We start from the raw sequence: 19247 nt of genomic DNA, 5'->3' as shown, positions 1-19247 counted from the left end.
GTACGCCTCCATTGCAAATTTTTGTTATTTGCAAATCCATTGCAAATAATTTTCTTAATTCCTATGGAGGGACTGCTCCTTCTGGGGGTACCAATATGGCGGCCGACGGCGTCAAAGCCTCTCATTGGCCATTACATTGGCTTCACCACAAAGAGATAGCTGTGTTTCCTTTTTCATTACATATACAGTACAGTTAGCTGTTCAGTCAGTTAGTCTAAGAATTTTAAGTCTCAGTATGGGGGGGGGGGGGGCTTGAACTTCAGTCAAATGTTAATTTAGTCTCCCAATGACATCAATGCATGACCAAGTGGAAAATCTGCTTAAAGATGGAATCCGCAGGAGGGGGAAAGAGCGCCACTGGGGATTTGCAGTATCTTCTTTGTTGTTGTATCGCAAACGGACCTGGCAGTTTTACCATGAAGGATTCCAGCTTTAAGTGGAAGTTAAGGTTCACCCCTATTTGCCTTTGCAACCCTAAATGGTTAAATGAGTTATACAGTGTATATCACTGACAGTTCAGTCAAAAGAAGTGCATAACGAGCAGTTTTTGGGTTATCCTCAAACTGGTGACTCTCACCTAGCAAATAGCCAACGTGCTTCTCTCAGTAATAATCTCAAGTTTATGGAGTCAAGAACAAAGCYGACACTGACTATTGGTGGCCCTCACGGAATTACCTTTCAGGACCCTTGTTAAAAGTCCCCCAGTGGTGATGTCACGCCCTGACCTGAGAGAGCTTTTTATTCTCTATTTTGGTTAGGTCGGGGTGTGACTAGGGTCAGTCTTCTTCTGCGCCGGTGCCCCGCCGATGGCCGGATCCGGGGTCTGGGCGGGGGCTACGACCCGCACCGGAGCCGGCACCGACACTAGTCACCCCCCCACCCTCCCCATCTGGTTTCAGGTTTTGCGGCCGGAGTCCGCACCTTTGGGGGGGGGGGGGTACTGTCACGCCCTGACCATAGAGAGCCCTTGGTTCTCTATGGTGTTGAGGTCAGAGCGTGACTAGGGGGGTATTCTAGTTTTCATATTTCTATGTTGGTGTGCTTGGTATGGTTCCCAATTAGAGGCAGCTGGTAATCGTTGTCTCTAATTGGGGATCATATTTAGGCAGCCGTTTTTCCACCTGTGTTTGTGGGATATTGTTTTTGAGTTAGTGCATGTTGCACCTCAGTACTGCACGGTCGTTGTTTTGTTTCTKGTTTTGTTTGAAAGTTTCACTATAATAAAGATGTGGAACTTTATTCACGCTGCGCCTTGGAATATCTCCACACAACCGTGACAGGTGACTGCTATAACTATGGGGCCATTTGACTGGGGAGTAAATCTCTGAGTGGGGAGAGGCCAAAGGTTTGTTTTAATGCCACCCAGGAGTTCAGTTTATGGTCACGAACTGTAAGCTCATTCAGCTGGACGTGGAACGTGAGAGCGCTGGTTGACATGTGGTTATCATAATCTTCTTAATTTTTATACCACATTCTGCGCATGATCATTTCTTAATAATATATACAGCCATGAATAAAGTTGTTATTCACAAATAAGTAAGCCTATGTTTCATTTGTAAATCCAAAAATGTCATGCAAAATTGATGTAAATGGCATCATTTCATGTAAACTTCAAGATTTACGAATCACTCCAACCATGTTTCCACCCACAGTTTTTATGCGAGTAAAGTCACACCGTGATGGAAGCAGGAAGTTTTGGTATAAYTTTATAAATGCCGACAGATAATTTGTTCATTCGACATGGTGGGATCTTTTTGTGACGGTAAAATTACTTATGAAAGAAATGGAGGTGGAACGGCCTTTATGCACAAAAATTGATATAATAACCAACATGTCGAAGTAAACTTGGAATCACACGATGACATGGTGTGTGGTCCTCCCACTACGACTCGGGAAAACATGTATTTGATTAGTTTACAGATTAAATTAATCGTGCACTTCACAGGGTGGTGAAAGTGCACTGTGATGAGCTTGATACTCCTTTCCAATACGTGTTGAGGGTCTTATTCTGGTGAGGTGATGATCGATGCTTGACTGAAGTTTGATAAATATAAATATTCTCATCATGTAGGCTATTGTAGACTAACCTACCCGCAGAGCCTACCCACACTGTATCTGCAAACTGATGGCTAGACTAGACTAGGCACATTGCTAATTAACACAACAGTTTTTGTGACAAAACTATCGGTAGCGTTGAAAATGCAATGGAAACATATTGAACATTAGATTTGTATTTGGTACATGAAAACTTAAGCTAAAAAGTACATTTTGTGTTATCAGGCACTGATTTTTTATCTGCAACAAGTCCGTTTTGTGGAAACACCACTGGTGGGAAAATCTGGATTTTTGAATATTTCACTCGAAAATCTGTCGCCGATCGGATGGAAACCTAGCTATTGTTGCCGTGGATTTCGTCGCATGCACAATTTACGATCAAATCTGTGCGCCTGAGCGTTTTACAAATGAAGCCCTTGGACTCTCATTTTTACCGTTACAAAATGTCACGTTACTTTCTAACACAATGGGAGCAGGGTGCATTTACACAGGTTCTGCGCGTGTGTTAGGATCGTTAGGATCGTTAGGATCGTTAGGCTATCTATCGATGTGGTTCATGATAAGTCTACCACTTCTCCAGGCACTGTCAAGATCTGAACATCTGTCCAGACTTAGACCAGCACTGAACTGCAAATCCTGTTGGATTTGATATTTTAAGACGCCAGTCAGTTAGGGTTGAGGGGAGTTTGATGTCAACAGTCTCTTGACTTGCCCTGGATGTGACCACAACACGACCCTTTTCTGACCCCAACAAGACCACGTCACATCTGCAGTCTTCCAACGGTCAGTGATGGTCAGACCTCAACTTTTAACCCCAAATATTTTGGTTGATAAGAGGACGGTTAGAAGTTTGTGCAAGACATTTCGACCCCGTCTTTGTTGACTTTTGTATTATACAACATCGACCCGCTTTGGAGCCTTTCATCTGTCCAGACTTAGAGAAACACAGGCACTGAACTGCAAATCCTGTTGGATGTAWTATCTTAAGACGCCAGTCAGTTAGGGTTGAGGGAAGTTTGAGGTCAACAGGCTCTTGACTTGACCTTGATGTGACCACAACACAACCCTTTTCTGACCCCCAAAAAAGATCACTTCACATCTGCAGTCTTACAGAGGTCAGTGACGGTCAGACCTCAACTTTCAACCCCAAATATTATAGTTGATAAGAGGGGGGTTAGAAGTTCATGCAAACACATTTCAACCCTATCTTTGTTTACTYTTGTATTTTCCAACATTGACCCACTTTGGAGCGTTTGTCATGGACCTCTAGTTAATGTACAGTTTCAATGATAACATCATAAGTYACTAGTTTTGGGGTTGAGGGGGGTCGTTGGAGCAAGAGCGAAGGCATACCGAAAGTGGACTGTCAGTGATTGCACGAAATTGCTGAGAAAATGGGGTAAAAGTCCAATTGTAGCACAATGCTTGGCAGACAAGGTTAATTGACTTAGAATACAACAACTGTAAAGATCCCTGAGTTAGATTAGATTAAAAGACAATAAAGGCCTAATTGGCCAGACAAGGTGCTCTTCAAAATGTTGTCTTGACTGTCACATAGGGCCTACTGTCATTGTAAATAAGAATGTGTTCTTAACTGAGTTGCCTAGTTAAATAAAGGTTAAATAAAACACTGAATAAATAATAAAGTTAAATAATTTCAAGAATCTAGGCACAAGGTCATTATTTTTTTATTTTAAAAATCTGCCTTTATGATTATAAAATTGTAAATAACAAAATCGAATGTATTTGTTCAATATGATTCCAATGAGCCTGTAATTATAGGCTTATAATATAATATTTGATTTTTATATCCTACAAATGTAATGGTTGTGAACTTAAATTATATAGATCAACGTACACCTTAAGCATAAACAACTTATTAAAAGTAAAGTCAACAATATGCCATTTTCTGTAGACTAAAGAAAAACGCCATACGTGCCATAAACACCATGGGAATGTCCTTTGTGGCCAATCGTGTCTTCGGGGTTTACCTTTAAACTGCACTAGTCCCCTCCTAGTGCGCATATAAACCCACTTCTCCCAGACAACTCTCAGAAAACTTTGGACAGGAACTTTCACCATGCTCTACTCGTTGACATTTCTCGTCGAAAAGCTATCCCTTCTCTCGAACTTCAAACTTTTTGAGTTTAAATGGACGGACGGGAAACGCAAAGAGGCGGGATGCACAGAGCGCACGACATATAGTCATACAGTCGCGCCGTTGTCTCTCCAGAGAGGGGACCTTTTGGAGGTGCCGAGAACTTTGTTCACGCACTTCGGTATCTACTTGGGTGACAACAACGTCGCTCACCTGATCCCTGATATCATGCCCGTGCTAACCAATGATAAGATGATAATCAAAAAAGTKATCACAAATAAGAGACTCATCATGGGTTGCTTGTACAAGTGTGCCACGGTGCGCGTGGACACCTTGGATGACTTTGTATATGGCTCAAACATATTGGTGAATCATATGGATAGAAAATGCAAGGCGCAACAACCGTTCCCAAATGAAGAGGTTGCCGAGAGGGCAGAACAACTCGTCGGCGCTATCCCTTACAGTTTACTATGGAATAACTGTGAACATTTTGTTACATACTGCAGATACGGTTCAGCGAAAAGTCAGCAAACGGAAATGGTAATTTTATTTTCCTTGAATTATATATATTTTATTTTCAATACAATCACGTTGTGCATAATTCTGACCCCTTAACCTTTACGCTACAGGAGATAATGTRGTGTCTTCTTAGAATATTTTGCATATGCATGACCTGTATCACAGCGAGGACTGTTATCTTTAGATTATGGCATAGATGTTTTCAGAGATTTGCATTTAGATTAAAATTATTACAAATGCATCGGATTGAATTGTTGATTTAGGTTAGACCTGGTTGTAATACTTATTGGGCACAGCATCTTCATCCTTTGATATTTCCAATCCCAGATGTTGTATTTATATTCATGACAATGCATCTCCATTTTMAATTATACTATGCCATGGGTAATTTAATAGGCAACTATATTCAGAAACATTGTGTTTTATTCAGTGTTACTGAAAATACATTTCTTTGGGCTTTGATTTRTTGTTTTGGTGTTGTGGCATCCAATCTTCTTCTCTCTTTTCTTCCATAATTCAWACAAGTTTAGATTYATAACATAAATACATTAAATACGCCTAAAATGAATTGTTCATAAAAATCCTAAACCTACATRGGTAATAATTATTTATCTCCTTTCTTTGCAGTTTTGTGGGTGCCTGAAATCAATCATCCGAGACCAGAGGAGTGTCTTTCTCAGTGTTCTCCTGGGAATGATCTACATCATCTGCTTTGGCCTGGCGCCTTCAACTACGTTACCCACAATCCTCATCCCCTTCACTCTGTGGATGGCCGGCTGAGAAGCCAATGTTCAAAGCCTTCAAACACTCCTCTATGGACATTACAATAGAAACTATTTGGGATGGTGTCTTTTCATTGGTCCTTGCRATGACATTACTTGGCACCTCCCAACTCATTTGCCTTTGGTATAAGCCTATAGTGGAATATCATATAATAGGCCATTGTTACAGCAAGAGCTACCTTGCCAGCCAAAAGTAAACATAGSGCAATGTGGCTGCAGGCCTAGCAATTTACATGTGAGTGTTCATGTCAACACTTACTGTATTGTATGTAGGCCGTYAAGGCATTATAAAGTCTTTATAAAGGCCATATGATCCCTCTGTGACCAATGTATCATCCATATTTCCCCCAAAAGATTAGCCAAGGCGCATTTTCTACTTTTTATCTTACTGTGTAAGTCACTGTAGTCTAATCTGTAAATAATGTATTTTCTTCAATGATGATACTGTTGTATACTTTTTTTAAATAGATACTTTCAGTTTGAAACTCTAAGAGTACTACGCTGATTAATACAATACTTGTGTGTTTTGAGAGCAGATCATTTTGTTTTCAATCAAATACATTGTAAATATCAGAAATGTTAATAAAGATATTGGAAGTTATCATTTGGTTTGTTTTGGTCTGGTTCCAGGAAATATGTTAACAAAGCATTTTCCCACACATTTTTCAATACAGTTCGGTACATGCAATCACAGTGCATCTTAATACTGACATTGCATCTCTGTCAATACCACCCACAGCCTTTTCAAATGATCATCTTATTGACATGATTGGCCACATAAAATCCCCAATATATCCCCGTAATATTTCCAAACCCAAATATTTCATCATATAAAGTAAATTTAYGCAAAAGTTACATTCATAAAATATACACGTTCTCTGGATAATATTGCTGAGTAATGWCTATGCATTATTCTTTTCTTTCTACTGTATGGGGTATTCACAGTTCCAGACATATTGAGAGTGAGTCAGCATTATACGACTCAACCTGACTGTTTATTCAGGCTATAAGATATTCCTGACCTTTTAAACTGGGGGTTGTTTTTCTGATTTGCCAATGAAAGCCACATAACCGGAACACATCCCCCGATTAAACTCTCCCGGTTGTGAAATTAAGCCGCCCTTGAAACCACACGATTAGTGGAAAGCTCCTTTATTTCTGTCAAAATTGCACTGCAAAGTTGAGAAACCTCGAATCCCACGTGCGTGGCTCCTCCCAGACCCTTAGCCTCGATAAAACGGCCAGGTGTCAAATTATAGTTTAGTGATTCCCTTCCTCCAACTCCTGAGCCGCTTCTTCATTGCTTCTAAAGTGGATGAAGAGGACAAGGACAAAGACTCTAAGTATGACCCGTCCCTGTACAAACGTGGCGACCTTTTGGAGGTTCCTAGAACTCTCTTCACCCATTTCGGCATCTACCTGGGCAACAACCGGGTGGCGCACTTCATCCCGGACATCTTTCCGGTCTTCACCGATAACAAGGGTGCCATCGGCAAGACGGTGACCAACAACCGGCTGATTCTAGGGGTGATCGCCAAGTCGGCGAGCGCCAGGGTGGACTCGTTGGCGGATTTTGCTTATGGCTCGGAGATCCTGGTCAACCACATGGACAAGCTGTRCAGCCAGCCCCCCCTGGAAGGGGACGAGGTGGCCAGGGGGGCAGAGAGGCTCATAGGCTCCATGACCTACAGCTTGCTGTGGTACAGCTGTGAACACTACGTCATGTACTGCCGTTACGGCATGGCCATCAGCTACCAGACCTACCAGGTGGAGTATGGGGTTCTCCTTTGTCAAAGGGCACTGTTCTTACACGTTTTGGGGTTSGTATGTGATCGGAAAATCGATGGTGATTTCCCGGACGACTAAGATCAGTCACTGCAAACTTCTCMGAGTGAAGCCCTCACGTGACCCCCCCCAGGGCACTGTAAAGGAGGGTGTCACTTTAGACAATAGGGTTTACCAAACATCCTCTCAACTGTCAGTCCACTGATTTGACCTATCCCAGTTTTAGCACACCTGATTCMCCCTGTCAATCATCAAGCCCTRTTATAGTTGTGTGCTGGACTAGTACTGGATTAGATCAGTGGAATGACTGGGGGTACTCAAGGAGATGCTAAGAAAACAATGCTTTATTTGAGACTGTAGGAATAACATTGTGAACCATGMGCCAATAGTACACTGTAGTACTTGGTATTACATAATGCGCAGGGCAATGAACCAATGGTGGGAGGAGTTTTTTTATTTAACCTTTATTTAACTAGGCAAGTCAGAGTTACTGCTGGTTCAAATTACGGTCAGACAAACTTGTTGTAATACTATTCATATACTATTGAGTGRAGAACCTACTGAGACATGTTAAAGTGAATTGCTGCCGATAAATACGCCGGGGAAGCAAAAACATGTTGTTTAATGACTTGCAGTRGTGCATTGCTTTGTTGTTAGAGCGTTAGGCTACACAATAAATGTTTRTTGGAAGGAATCCGGCATGTGGGTTACGTGGGAAATATGCCAGATATTTCAATGGATTTTATGAAACAAAACACAGATTACGGGACTATCAAGTGCTGTCGTTAAATTGACCTCCGTCACCTCACGTGCCAAATCGGGAACATAGGTAAAAGGGAAACGCATAGGATGAAATCTTTCTTCAACCGTCAGATATGTTTTGGTCTTCCAAGTAAAAGTGCTGTTTCACGCTGACATCGACTGACTGTGTTGAAAACTATGGKGAAAACTCCTTTGGTTTTGAGAATGGATTTACAATGTCTTCGTTGAGAGCAGCCTACTTTGGAGTRCTTCAGATGACGGAGGTTGGCATACACCAGAGGTGGCTCGTTTGTTTTCCAGCCCCGCAGTAAAACGCCTGGTTCAAATGATCAACGGATCATGATTCATGGACATGCTCCTCAAAATCTCTGGAGCATAATTARTGAGTGTCATCAGGCACCATATTTATAAAACGTCTCAGACTAGGAGCCCTACTCTGTAATCAGATCCCTGCTATCCATTCATTAGAATCTAAAAGTCAAAGCTGGTAATAATAGCACAYCTAATCACTCTTATGAATACGGGTCCTGGTCTGAGTTCAGCAGGGCACAGTGTTGTGGAACCCTCAGAAATATATTGGGTAGAACAGACATGCAACCTCTCTGGCATGTAAGTAAGGAATCGGGGTAAGCTCTAATCATGGCATTTCTATCTGAACTCGACACAGGTGTGCTGGTACCAACGTCTAGTCTAGACATGCTGTGGTCACCCCTAGCTCAGACAATAGCCAATCAATGTGGGAATACTGCACACTGATGCAAAGTACTGTATGATGAGAGCGGTTGAAAGGGTGTACATTTCTCTGAAAAGGTCAGATGATTGTGTTTTGCTGTGGATAGATTGCTTTTAGGCCAACGAAAAGTGAACTTAAAGGCTGCATCCCGATTCTCTACCCTTCTCCAAAAGYGTGCACTTGCACRCTCCCCATCAATGGATTCAAAAGCATCTGATTGGTGTAAGCAGTGGCAGAGGGATGGAGTTACTAACATTGGTTAAATCCATGAGAGAACGTGTGCAAGTGGAGAATTGGGACAAAACCACACGCTTGTCGAGTTGGACCATAGTGCACTGGTGAGCAGCACCATCTAGTGTTAATGCATTAAAGGCTCCCATGCATCGCTGTTTGGCTGCGGCTGTTTACCAAAACAGTGGAGGGGTACCCACTTTGCTGTTGTTTGAATCCCAGATTGCCCCTTTAATGTAGACACAGGAAGTCCTCAATTTAAATAAGAAAAACATTGTAATATAAATCAAAGTAATGATAAACACTTCAGGATGGAATGCCAGTAGCCCTGGATAGGAACCATTGCTACACAGTACTTTATAGAATAGAGGTATTTATGGTTGAATCACGATGTTCTGTCATATTAAGACATCTCATGCTGTTTCATTAATTGTTGCATCGTCATTGTACTTCATTTGTATGTATGATTGGGATGCTGCCTCTTGGCCAGAGCTCCTTTAAAAAGAGATTTGCATCTCAATGGTTACAAATGGACATGGATGAATACATAAATAAAATAACAATAACGATGAACCATTAGACTATCAAAGGCCCCAATTCAATCAAACAAAGACGAAGGCTTTCAAAGACAAAGGCAAAGAGCACTCCTCTCTTTCACTCGATGTTAACGCGATGTTAAGATTTAAAGCACTCACAAGCTTTTATTCATCTGGTGGATAAAAAAACAAACATGTAAAGGATGCTTACTCTTGTTTCATCCTCTCTCCTGCAGTTCTGTTTGACATTGAGGAAGATCATCTGCAGAAGGATGAACGCCTACCTCACAGCTCTGTGTGGAGCGGGCACCGTGTTATACCTGGGCTCCCCAACGCTGCTGAACACAGTACCCACCCTGCYCGTCCCCTTCGCCATCTGGATGGCATCGTAAAACAAAATGGCCATGACATACAAAGACACTCGTTGAAATGACTGCGGAATATGGAATGCTTAAMCGATGTCCCACTATCGGTATCACTGCATTATCATTGTACATGACTTTTTTTTTTAAAGCATTATGGGAAATKTCACGTTGGTGGTGATAGTAGTTTTTTTCTCCAACTTGCGTTATTTTATTAGTTMAAAGTTTTGACAGTTTAAAGAAGAGCAAACATCCTACACATCTGGTATATACATATACATCTGTGTATAACAGTCTATAAATGGACAGCAATATATATATATATATTTTTAAATTGTTGTTCCTGATAAAGGCATTGTTTTGACAGTATATAACGGACATCATGGCCTTGATGGTCAAAATTATACAGACAATAATGACATTAGGACAGGATGGACAAGGTGCAATTTGACACTGTTATTGCCATACTCCGGCAGGGTGAATGTACTGACCTATGCCTTTTAACTAAATATATTCAGGAATATTGTCAGGCATTACATACATTTGTAAATATGCCAACTCTTCCTTGTGCAACTTTTCAATTAGCCTATTGTATTTGTCTTTAATACTATATTGTGCTAATTTACTCCCCCTGTTGTTGCCCTTACCTATACTCCCAGTAGATAGCACTGTAAGTAACATTTCCATACTTCTGAATGAAATGCATTCTTTTGGAATACATGGAGAGGCAAGTCTACGGGGAAATCTCCGGCTCTGAATATAGAAGGCACAGAAATATCCTCAGTTGTGCTCAATTCTTGTCCATTATTGTTTGTGGTGGTTTCAGCATGGTTCAAGCATGGTTGGAAGTGTCCCTACTACTGTAGTGATAAGAAGCAGTGTTTTCTCAGTCGGCGATATCCTTTCCATCCAATTCAGTCTCCCACTGGCCTATTTAGAAATAATAACAAACCATTAAATAATTCACTGTAAAAATGTAATTTCAGAAGTAATCTGATGCCAACAGTGCTGGCATTGCTTTTCCTAATATGGCATATTGGATGGCAAATTGAACTAATGACTGCAGCAAACATAACGTACATGTAAACATTCGATTTTAAGGATGATTAAACATTCAATTATGAAAGTATTTGCGGAATCGGAGGAGACAAAACATTGAGATTGCATTACATGGGTTTGTGGGTAAATTTCTTCTGCTGTTACTGAGGACACTAGACATTCACGTTTAACTGTGTAATASATGCGTTGTTAAGACAGTACTGGGACACACCATGTGCCCAGAAACAMTCATTTAAATGAGCATTTAACCAAAAAATATATATTTAAAAAAAATATATATATATATATTTATCACATATTTCAAATTCAACTGTACCTATTCAGTCCACCTGAATGTTCTCAAATTCAAATTATTTTGCACATACAAGCCCCATAGCTATACTAATTACTTCCTGTCAAAACACAATTTTGATGACCCACCATTACGTGAGCTCTGCAACATATATGTGCAAAATAATGATGTGTAAGAACATAATAATGGTGAGCTGATGAGAAATATCTAGAACATTTGGGAAACACACACTATTTTAAAGGTGCAATATAAAGAAATTGCTCCGCCATTGCCTGCTTGCTAAAATACAAATAGTTTGCCTAATTTCAGTTTGTACCATCCAAACCATTTTTTTTTTCAATAACCAAAAATATTGTATTTTCAGCTGTTTGAAGCTGGTGTAAAAAACGAAAGTAAAAGACGCTAAAACTAAACTTAACAATGGGAAGCATAGAACTCGGGAACAGATCTACAGCGTCTTAGACTTGCTTTCAATTAGAATGACAGATCTATAACTCACATTTCTATGTGAATATGTTCAGGTCGCCCAAAACGTTACATATTGCAGCTTYAAATGTCAGTTATTTGAAGTAAAATKCCCCTTTAACACTWCCTCTCAAAGATACACAAATGACATGAATCATCAACGAAAAARTGTCTTTCCTTTTCCCTCACTGGAAATAGCAATACTGTCTTGTTTTTACAGTGCTCAATCATCGAGGTATAATGAAAGAAAAAATGCCAGTGGGTGGTAGTTGACTCTCGGTGGTAGTTGAGTGGCCACCTCACCAAGTTCTCATTGATGAAGCAAATGTAATATAATTTCTGTGGAAGATTCTGGCCACATGTAATGGACCCAAATCTCTCTCCCTTACTCCCCTGTCTCTCTCCCTTGCTCTCCCTCATATTCTCTCCCCATCTCTTGCTTCAGTCTTTCACTCCCTCTCGCTCTCCCTCTCGCTCTCCCTCTCCCTCTCCCTCTCCCTCTCCCTCTCCCTCTTCCCCTTCCTCTTCCTATATTACAACCCAAGCAGATGGCTGTACGCTGACTGCAAAGTAGAACATTGCATTTGGAATAATCAACCTTCTGTCCCCCTGGGGTCTGTGTGGGACAAACAGTGAGGGGTGATATAGCCTACTGGTAGTAGTGTGCAACCGAGTGGTCTCGTGGTTCAATAACCAAGCAGCGACTCGCTCATTCAATATGTGGATCATCTGGGGATTTTTTCATGACAGCTGGATCCAGAGTTCTGAGTTAGTCTGTTGTTATTTTTAACCATGAAACCTACAGGTACAGTTGAAGTCGGACGTTTACATACACTTAGGTTGGAGTTATTAAATCTTGTTTTTCAACCACTCCACAAATTTCTTGTTAACAAACTATAGTTTTGGTAAGTCGGTTAGGACATCTACTTTGTGCATGACACAAGTCATTTTTCCAACAATTGTTTACAGACATTTTTCCAACAATTGTTTACAGACAGATTATTTCACTTATAATTCAATGTATCACAATTCCAGTGGGTCAGAAGTTTACATACGCTAAATTGACTGTGACTTTAAACAGCTTGGAAAATTCCAAAAAAGGATGTCATGACTTTAGAATCTTCTGATAGGCTAATTTGACATCATTTGAGTCAATTGGAGGTGTACCTGTGGATGTATTTCAAGGCCTACGTTCAAACTCAGTGCCTCTTTGCTTGACATCATGGGAAAATCAAAAGAAATCAGCCAGGACCTCAGAATCTGGTTACTGGTTCATTCTTGGGAGCAATTTTCAAACACATGTTGTACCACGTTAATCTGTACAAACAATACTAAGCAAGTAAAAAAAACACCATGGGACCACGCAGCCGTCATACCGCTCAGGAGGGAGACACGTTCTGTCACGTTCTGACCATAGTTCTTGTGTGTTGTGCTTGTTTTAGTGTTGGTCAGGACGTGAGCTGGGTGGGCATTCTATGTTGTGTGTCTAGTTTGTCTGTTTTCCATGTTTGGCCTAATATGGTTCTCAATCAGAGGCAGATGTTTTGTGTTGTCTCTGATTGGAATCATATATAAGTGGCTTGTTTTTGTGTTGGGCATTGTGGGTGGTTGTTTCCTGTCTCTGTGGTTTTCTCTGCACCAGATAGGGCTGTTTCGGTTTGCCACGTTTGTTATTTTGTTAGTTTGTAAGTGTTCACAGTTTCGTCTTGTTTATTAAAAACATGTTGAACACGAGCTACGCTGCGTCTTGGTCCGATCCCTGTTACACCCTCTCTTCTCGTGAAGAGAGGGAAGGCTGCGTTACAGAACACCCACCAAACTCAGACCAAGCAGCGTAGTAACGGGCAGCAGCGACAGCACAGCAGCGGCCCATTACACAGGATCTCCTGGACATGGGAGGAAATTCTGAACGGTAAAGGACCCTGGGCTAAGTTGGAGAATATCGCCGCTCTCGTGAAGAGGCTTGGAGGCAGCTAAACCGAGGAGCGGTGGGTATGAGGAGCAGCACGGAAGCGTGGCTGGAAGCCCGAGAAGAAACCCCAAAAATTTTTGGGGGTGGGGGGCTAAAGGGAGTGTGGCAAAGTCAGGTAGGAGACCTGCGCCAACTTCCCGGGCTTACCGTGGAAAGCCGAGAGTACGGGCAGACACCGTGTTGTGCGAAGAGCACGGTGTCTCCTGTACGATGCATAACCTGGTGCGGTACGTCCCAGCTCCATGTATCGGCCGGGCTAGATTGAGCATTGAGCCAGGTGTCCATGAAGCCGGCTCAACACAGAAGGCTGCCGTTACACGCTTCTGTCTTCCAGAGATGAACATACTTTGGTGTGAAATGTGCAAATCAATCCCAGAACAGCAGCAACGCGACCTTGTGAAGATGCTGGAGGAAACAGGTACAAAGTATCTATATTCCACAGTAAAACGAGTCCTATATCGAAACATACCTGAAAGGCCGCTCAGAAAGGAAGAAGCCACTGCTCCAAAACCGCCATAAAAAAGCCAGACTACGGTTTGCAACTGCACATGGGGACAAAGATCATACTTTTGGAAAATGTCCTCTGGTCTGATGAAACAAAAATAGAAACTGTTCCTATGACCAATCGTTATGTTTGGAGGAAAAAGGGGGAGGCTGCAAGCCGAAGAACACCATCCCAACCGTGAAGCAGGGGTGGACAAGTGCAGCATCATGTTGTGGGGTGCGTTGCTGCAGGAGGGACTTGTGCGCTTCACAAAATAGATGGCATCATGAGGAGGAAAAATTATGTGGATTATATTGGAAGCAACATCTCAAGACATCAGTCAGGAAGTTAAAAACTTTGTCGCAAATGGGCTCTTCCAAAATGGACAAGGACCCCAAGCATACTTCCAAACTTGTGGCAAAATGGCTTAAGGACAACAAAGTCAAGGTATTGGAGTGGCCATCACAAAGCCCTGACCTCATCCTATCAAAAATTTGTGGGCAGAACTGAAAAAGCTTGTGCGAGCAAGGAGGCCCTTCAAAACTGGACTCCAGTTACACCAACTCTGTCAGGAGGAATGGGCCAAAATTCACCCAACTTATTGTGGGAAGCTTGTGAAGGCTTACCCGAAACGTTTGACCCAAGCTAAACTATTTAAAGGCAATGCTACCAAATACTAATTAGTGTATGTAAACTTCTGACCCACTGGGAATGCTGATGAAATAAATTAAAAGCTGAAATAAATCATTCTCTCTTACTATTATTCGGAACATTTCACATTCTTAAAATAAAGTGTGATCCTAACTGACCTAAGACAGGGAATGTTTACTCTGATTAAATGTCAGGAATTGTGAAAAACTAAGTTTAAATGTATTTGGCTAAGGTGTATGTAAACTTCCGACTTCAACTGTAACTGCCAAAATAAAATAAACACTTACATAAAGAGTCTTAAGAGGGCATTGGGCCACCACGAGCCCGAACAGCTTCAATCCACCTTGGCATAGAGGAATGATGTGACACCTTTCTTCCCTGAGAATTTCCATCATATGGTGTTTTGTTGACGGTGGTTGAAAACGCTGTTAACAGACGGCCACGGCATATGGTTTACATCATGTTCATGCTCATCAAGCCATTCAGTGACCACTCATGCCTTGTGGACGGGGGAATTGTCATCCTATGGGGGCAAAGCCATGGTAGCCAAAATAATGGTCTGCCCCAGCATTTTTATACGTGACCCTACGCATGATGGGATGTTAATTGCTTAATTAACTCAGTAACCACATGTGTGTGGAAGCACATGCTTTCAATATACTTTGCATCCTTCATTTACTCAAGTGTTTCCCTTCCCCATGGCAGTCAATTGTCATTCAAGTATTATACACAACATCGTTCAACTCTCCCTTGGATAAGAGAAGCAAGGCTAATTGAATCTACCTTCTAATGAGTTTGTTGTGAAATCTGTTTCATTCCTTAAAGCTTGACTYCATAGAGGTTCAAACAACAAACAATGTTTTTTCCCATCATTGCACATCACTGCATGACACTGTGCTACTATTACTAATTTGGTTGGKATGATGCTGGATGCTCTTTCCTCAAAACAATAGCAAATGCGYCTCGGGCGGCCAGCGGTTCTGTTTCGCTTATCGTGGATCTCAGCCTAAATCGCATGTGAATATTAYAGACAGTCCCAAGGTCTTACCATATCAATCTGAGTTTGTTGAAGGTCTTCCAAAGTAACTTCACTGCAGCGGGAACGAGGGGGATTTTTGTTAGATCCTGCTATTTTGATTGGCTGGATTAAGTGCGATATCCCCATCAAACATCTAATCTATTTAAGCCGTCACGTTTCAGAACTCTAGGTGAAATTCAGGACACACAAATCGACTCTCTTTGGCAAAGGNCCTGCTATTTTGATTGGCTGGATTAAGTGCGATATCCCCATCAAACATCTAATCTATTTAAGCCGTCACGTTTCAGAACTCTAGGTGAAATTCAGGACACACAAATCGACTCTCTTTGGCAAAGGAAAACCTAGTTATCMCAGTGCAAATGCCTGCTATTTACATCTGGCTGCTAGGCCCATAAAAGGGTATGCATGACATAACCGCATCTCCATATCAGCTCCAAACCTACAATGTATTGTGATTTATMATTTGGTATAATACCATCTTATTATAAACGTGTCTTCCTCCAATCATCGCCCTAGGTCCAGRAAATCGAACACATGTCAACATTTTACTCCTTCCTATGGTCTTATTTACCCTACCGAGCAGACTGTTAAAGACTGTCAAAGAGTACTGATAAAAACCTGCCAGGTGTATGCACCCCCGCAGACCTCTGGTGGAGGCAGYCAGGTAGAGAGCACCGATTGTCACGTTCCTGACCTGTTTTTGTATGTGTTAGTCGGTCAGGGCGTGAGKKWGGGTGGGCATTCTATGTTATGTGTTTCTATGTTGGTTAATTGGTGACCTGATATGGTTCTCAATTAGAGGCAGGTGGTTTTCATCTCCTCTGATTGAGAACCATATTAAGGTAGGTGGTTTCACATTGTTTGTTGTGGGTGGTKGTCTTCCGTGTCTGTTTGCAACACACGGGACTGTTTCGTTTGTTCGTTCGGTTTTTGTGTRGTCTATTTTCCTGTTCGTGSGTTCTTCGTGTTATGTAAGTTCGTTTGTTCAGGTYTGTTGACTCCGTTTATTATTTTGTAAATTCTCAAGTGTTTTTCGTGTTCGTCTTGTCTTTAATAAATATCCATTATGTCAAATTACCACGCTGCATATTGGTCATCTGATCCTTCTCGCCTCTCCTCGTCTGAGGAGGAGGACGAAGTAGAAGAGCGTTACACCGATAATAAGATATCATTACCTCCCCACGTCCAGGCACGAATCCGGGAGAGAGCCACACATACTATTGATTTGGTGGTTCTGTGGGTTGTGCCTACAATTTACTGGAACCATTTGGAGGGAGGGCAGTGCGGTAACAACCTCTTCTGAGTTGGAGTGGAAATCCTGGGGCCTCGCCACGAGCACACTGCCCTTCTTGTTATGTCACCTAGATACTGTGCGTCTTCCATTCATTAGAGCCACTGTGGGGCGAGTGGAGGCTGGAGTCCCTATTGAAATACAAGGCTTTGAAACTGTCTCCTGTTCTTGTTTGTCTTCTTCTTCAATTGTCATTGGGCACGATGAGATTCTTCTGTTTCTCTTATATGACTGCCAACTCTATGGCAGCTTTAAGGAAGAAAACTAGGTTTAATGTAAGAGTTGATTCTTGGGGAGCTGTCCTCAAGCAGCCTTCTGAACCATTACAGATGAATGAGGTGTCAGGCCCCATGCTGTGTAGCCGGGGTGAGGGCCGAGGAGAAGGTAATGAAAGGAATCCTATCAYGGTATCACTCCCAATTAAATAGACGCTATTGTGGAAATGTGATTTCTGTTCCGTATCACAGTTGTGTGTTGTGCYATCGACCATATGCCTCTGGTGATCTCAATGCTCTTGGCACATCATTTTAAACCAAACCAAAGCCAAGGTAAGATTAAGTTTAAAACCCACTGACCTGCTTTGAACTATCTATCTGGCCAATGATATTCGAATAAATGTCTGTCAGAGATGTTATATTCACCTAATATCATACACAAGACAGTATGGCGTCCATCTAACATGGACGAGTACATGATAAATACCCATCTGGCAAAAATGGAGAGTCAAACACCTGTTTGTAAATGTCAACATTTACAAGCAGGAATGTGGTTAAAACATGCAAAGCTGTCCGGTCGCCTTCATTTGGCCTGTGGCTAATGCAAAGCTGCTAGTAATTAAACGTGAATATGGTAATGTCAATTGATTTGAAGCGCAAACATTTTCTTCGCATTAGGCTAATGATTAAATTCTCCATGGCGACAGCTCCTTCATAAGTCAAAAAAACACATACAGGATACAACTTAAGCTCAAATGCTATGTAATGCCACTGACGAAATGATTCCTCTGCAAATAAATGGCTATGACACTTCGAGACCTGCAGGAATTGGCCAATAGGTTCTTGATTCGGCCCTTTTTTGCCAACCCGAGCCAAACAGATTTGCAATGCGAATATGAATTTAAATTGGCTGATGCTGAGGTAAAAACCCTAACCTTTAACGCAATTCTGTCATGAAGAGCACAGTTCAACTTGACAAAAAACATTTTTCCCATCACAAAAGAAGTTAAAAAAACGACAATGACATCCTATAGTAAGTGCCTCTCTTCAGCTTAATTAAATAATGAAAAAAATTGGGATCGGGCACTAGGATGGTTTTATTATTTATTTATTTTAGTTTGTATCGATTTAAACAAAAACKATACATCGTACAACACTCCGCAATATGTCAAAGTGTAGATCTAGGTCTTGTGCTTCCAATGACTGGTTAGTGGTGTCATAGTGCGTTCATAACCAAGTGGGAAGTGAAAATGTAACACATTTGGGAAAAATCCACTTGAACGGCTCTTGAACTGGTGACAATAAAATAACTAGGGCTTTACAATGACGGTAAAAACTTGGGGGTATTTTGGGGGGTTAGTGGGTTAAAATCTTCCGAGAAGTAACAGAGGGTGTATGGAGGGACACTCATAATGTCTTTATTCATATTGAAAATCATATTTATTGAATTCACCATGTGGTATATATTAAAGGGCACTTAATTACATATAACAGGCTTTTAAAAATGCAATATTGGTGCACAATTTCTACTTAACATACCAAAGGGATGCAAAAGACACTAACAGTACAATGAACGGTACACTGACTGAACTAGCCTGGTCCTATAATGCTCGTGCTATTAGTGCKTGGTTTTTATATCATTGCATTTTAAATGTGTGTGATTGTCCTTGTCTGTCAGTGTAAAAGTGTTTTGTTACTTGTCATGTTTTGTGCTTTTTGGTTAACCTCAGGAAGAGTAGCTGCTGCTTCTGCAACGGGGATCCAAATAAATAGCAGATTGAGGAGGGCCCCTGGCCCCACGCCAGCCAGCGTGGGATACATCCTGCTGCCACTCCCTTCCATCTGTACCGCATTCAGGAAATCCATCAAGCCCAACGAGCCCCTTCCTGCTTCCCCTCATGACACACACACACACA

At 41.6% G+C, this 19247-nt stretch overlaps 2 protein-coding genes across 2 annotated transcripts; both read left to right on the top strand.

The window, feature by feature from the left end:
• Positions 1–4092: 4092 nt before the first annotated feature.
• On the top strand, positions 4093–6055 carry LOC111971625 (lecithin retinol acyltransferase). The gene is made up of 2 exons (XM_023998480.2): positions 4093–4693; positions 5300–6055. Exons 1-2 carry the CDS (start codon positions 4136–4138, stop codon positions 5450–5452), a joined length of 711 nt encoding a protein of 236 aa, XP_023854248.1. The 5' UTR covers positions 4093–4135; the 3' UTR covers positions 5453–6055.
• A 329-nt stretch (positions 6056–6384) lies between these two features.
• On the top strand, positions 6385–10172 carry LOC111971325 (lecithin retinol acyltransferase-like). The gene is made up of 3 exons (XM_070446029.1): positions 6385–6389; positions 6714–7233; positions 9738–10172. The coding sequence occupies exons 1-3, from the start codon at positions 6385–6387 to the stop codon at positions 9891–9893; spliced, it is 681 nt and encodes a 226-aa protein (XP_070302130.1). The 3' UTR covers positions 9894–10172.
• The last annotated feature ends 9075 nt before the right edge of the window (positions 10173–19247 follow it).

Source organism: Salvelinus sp. IW2-2015, linkage group LG13, assembly GCF_002910315.2.
Source record: "Salvelinus sp. IW2-2015 linkage group LG13, ASM291031v2, whole genome shotgun sequence".
NCBI lineage: Eukaryota > Metazoa > Chordata > Actinopteri > Salmoniformes > Salmonidae > Salvelinus > Salvelinus sp. IW2-2015.
Note: the sequence above shows the minus strand (reverse complement) of the source record. Positions and strands in the feature narration are given on the sequence as shown.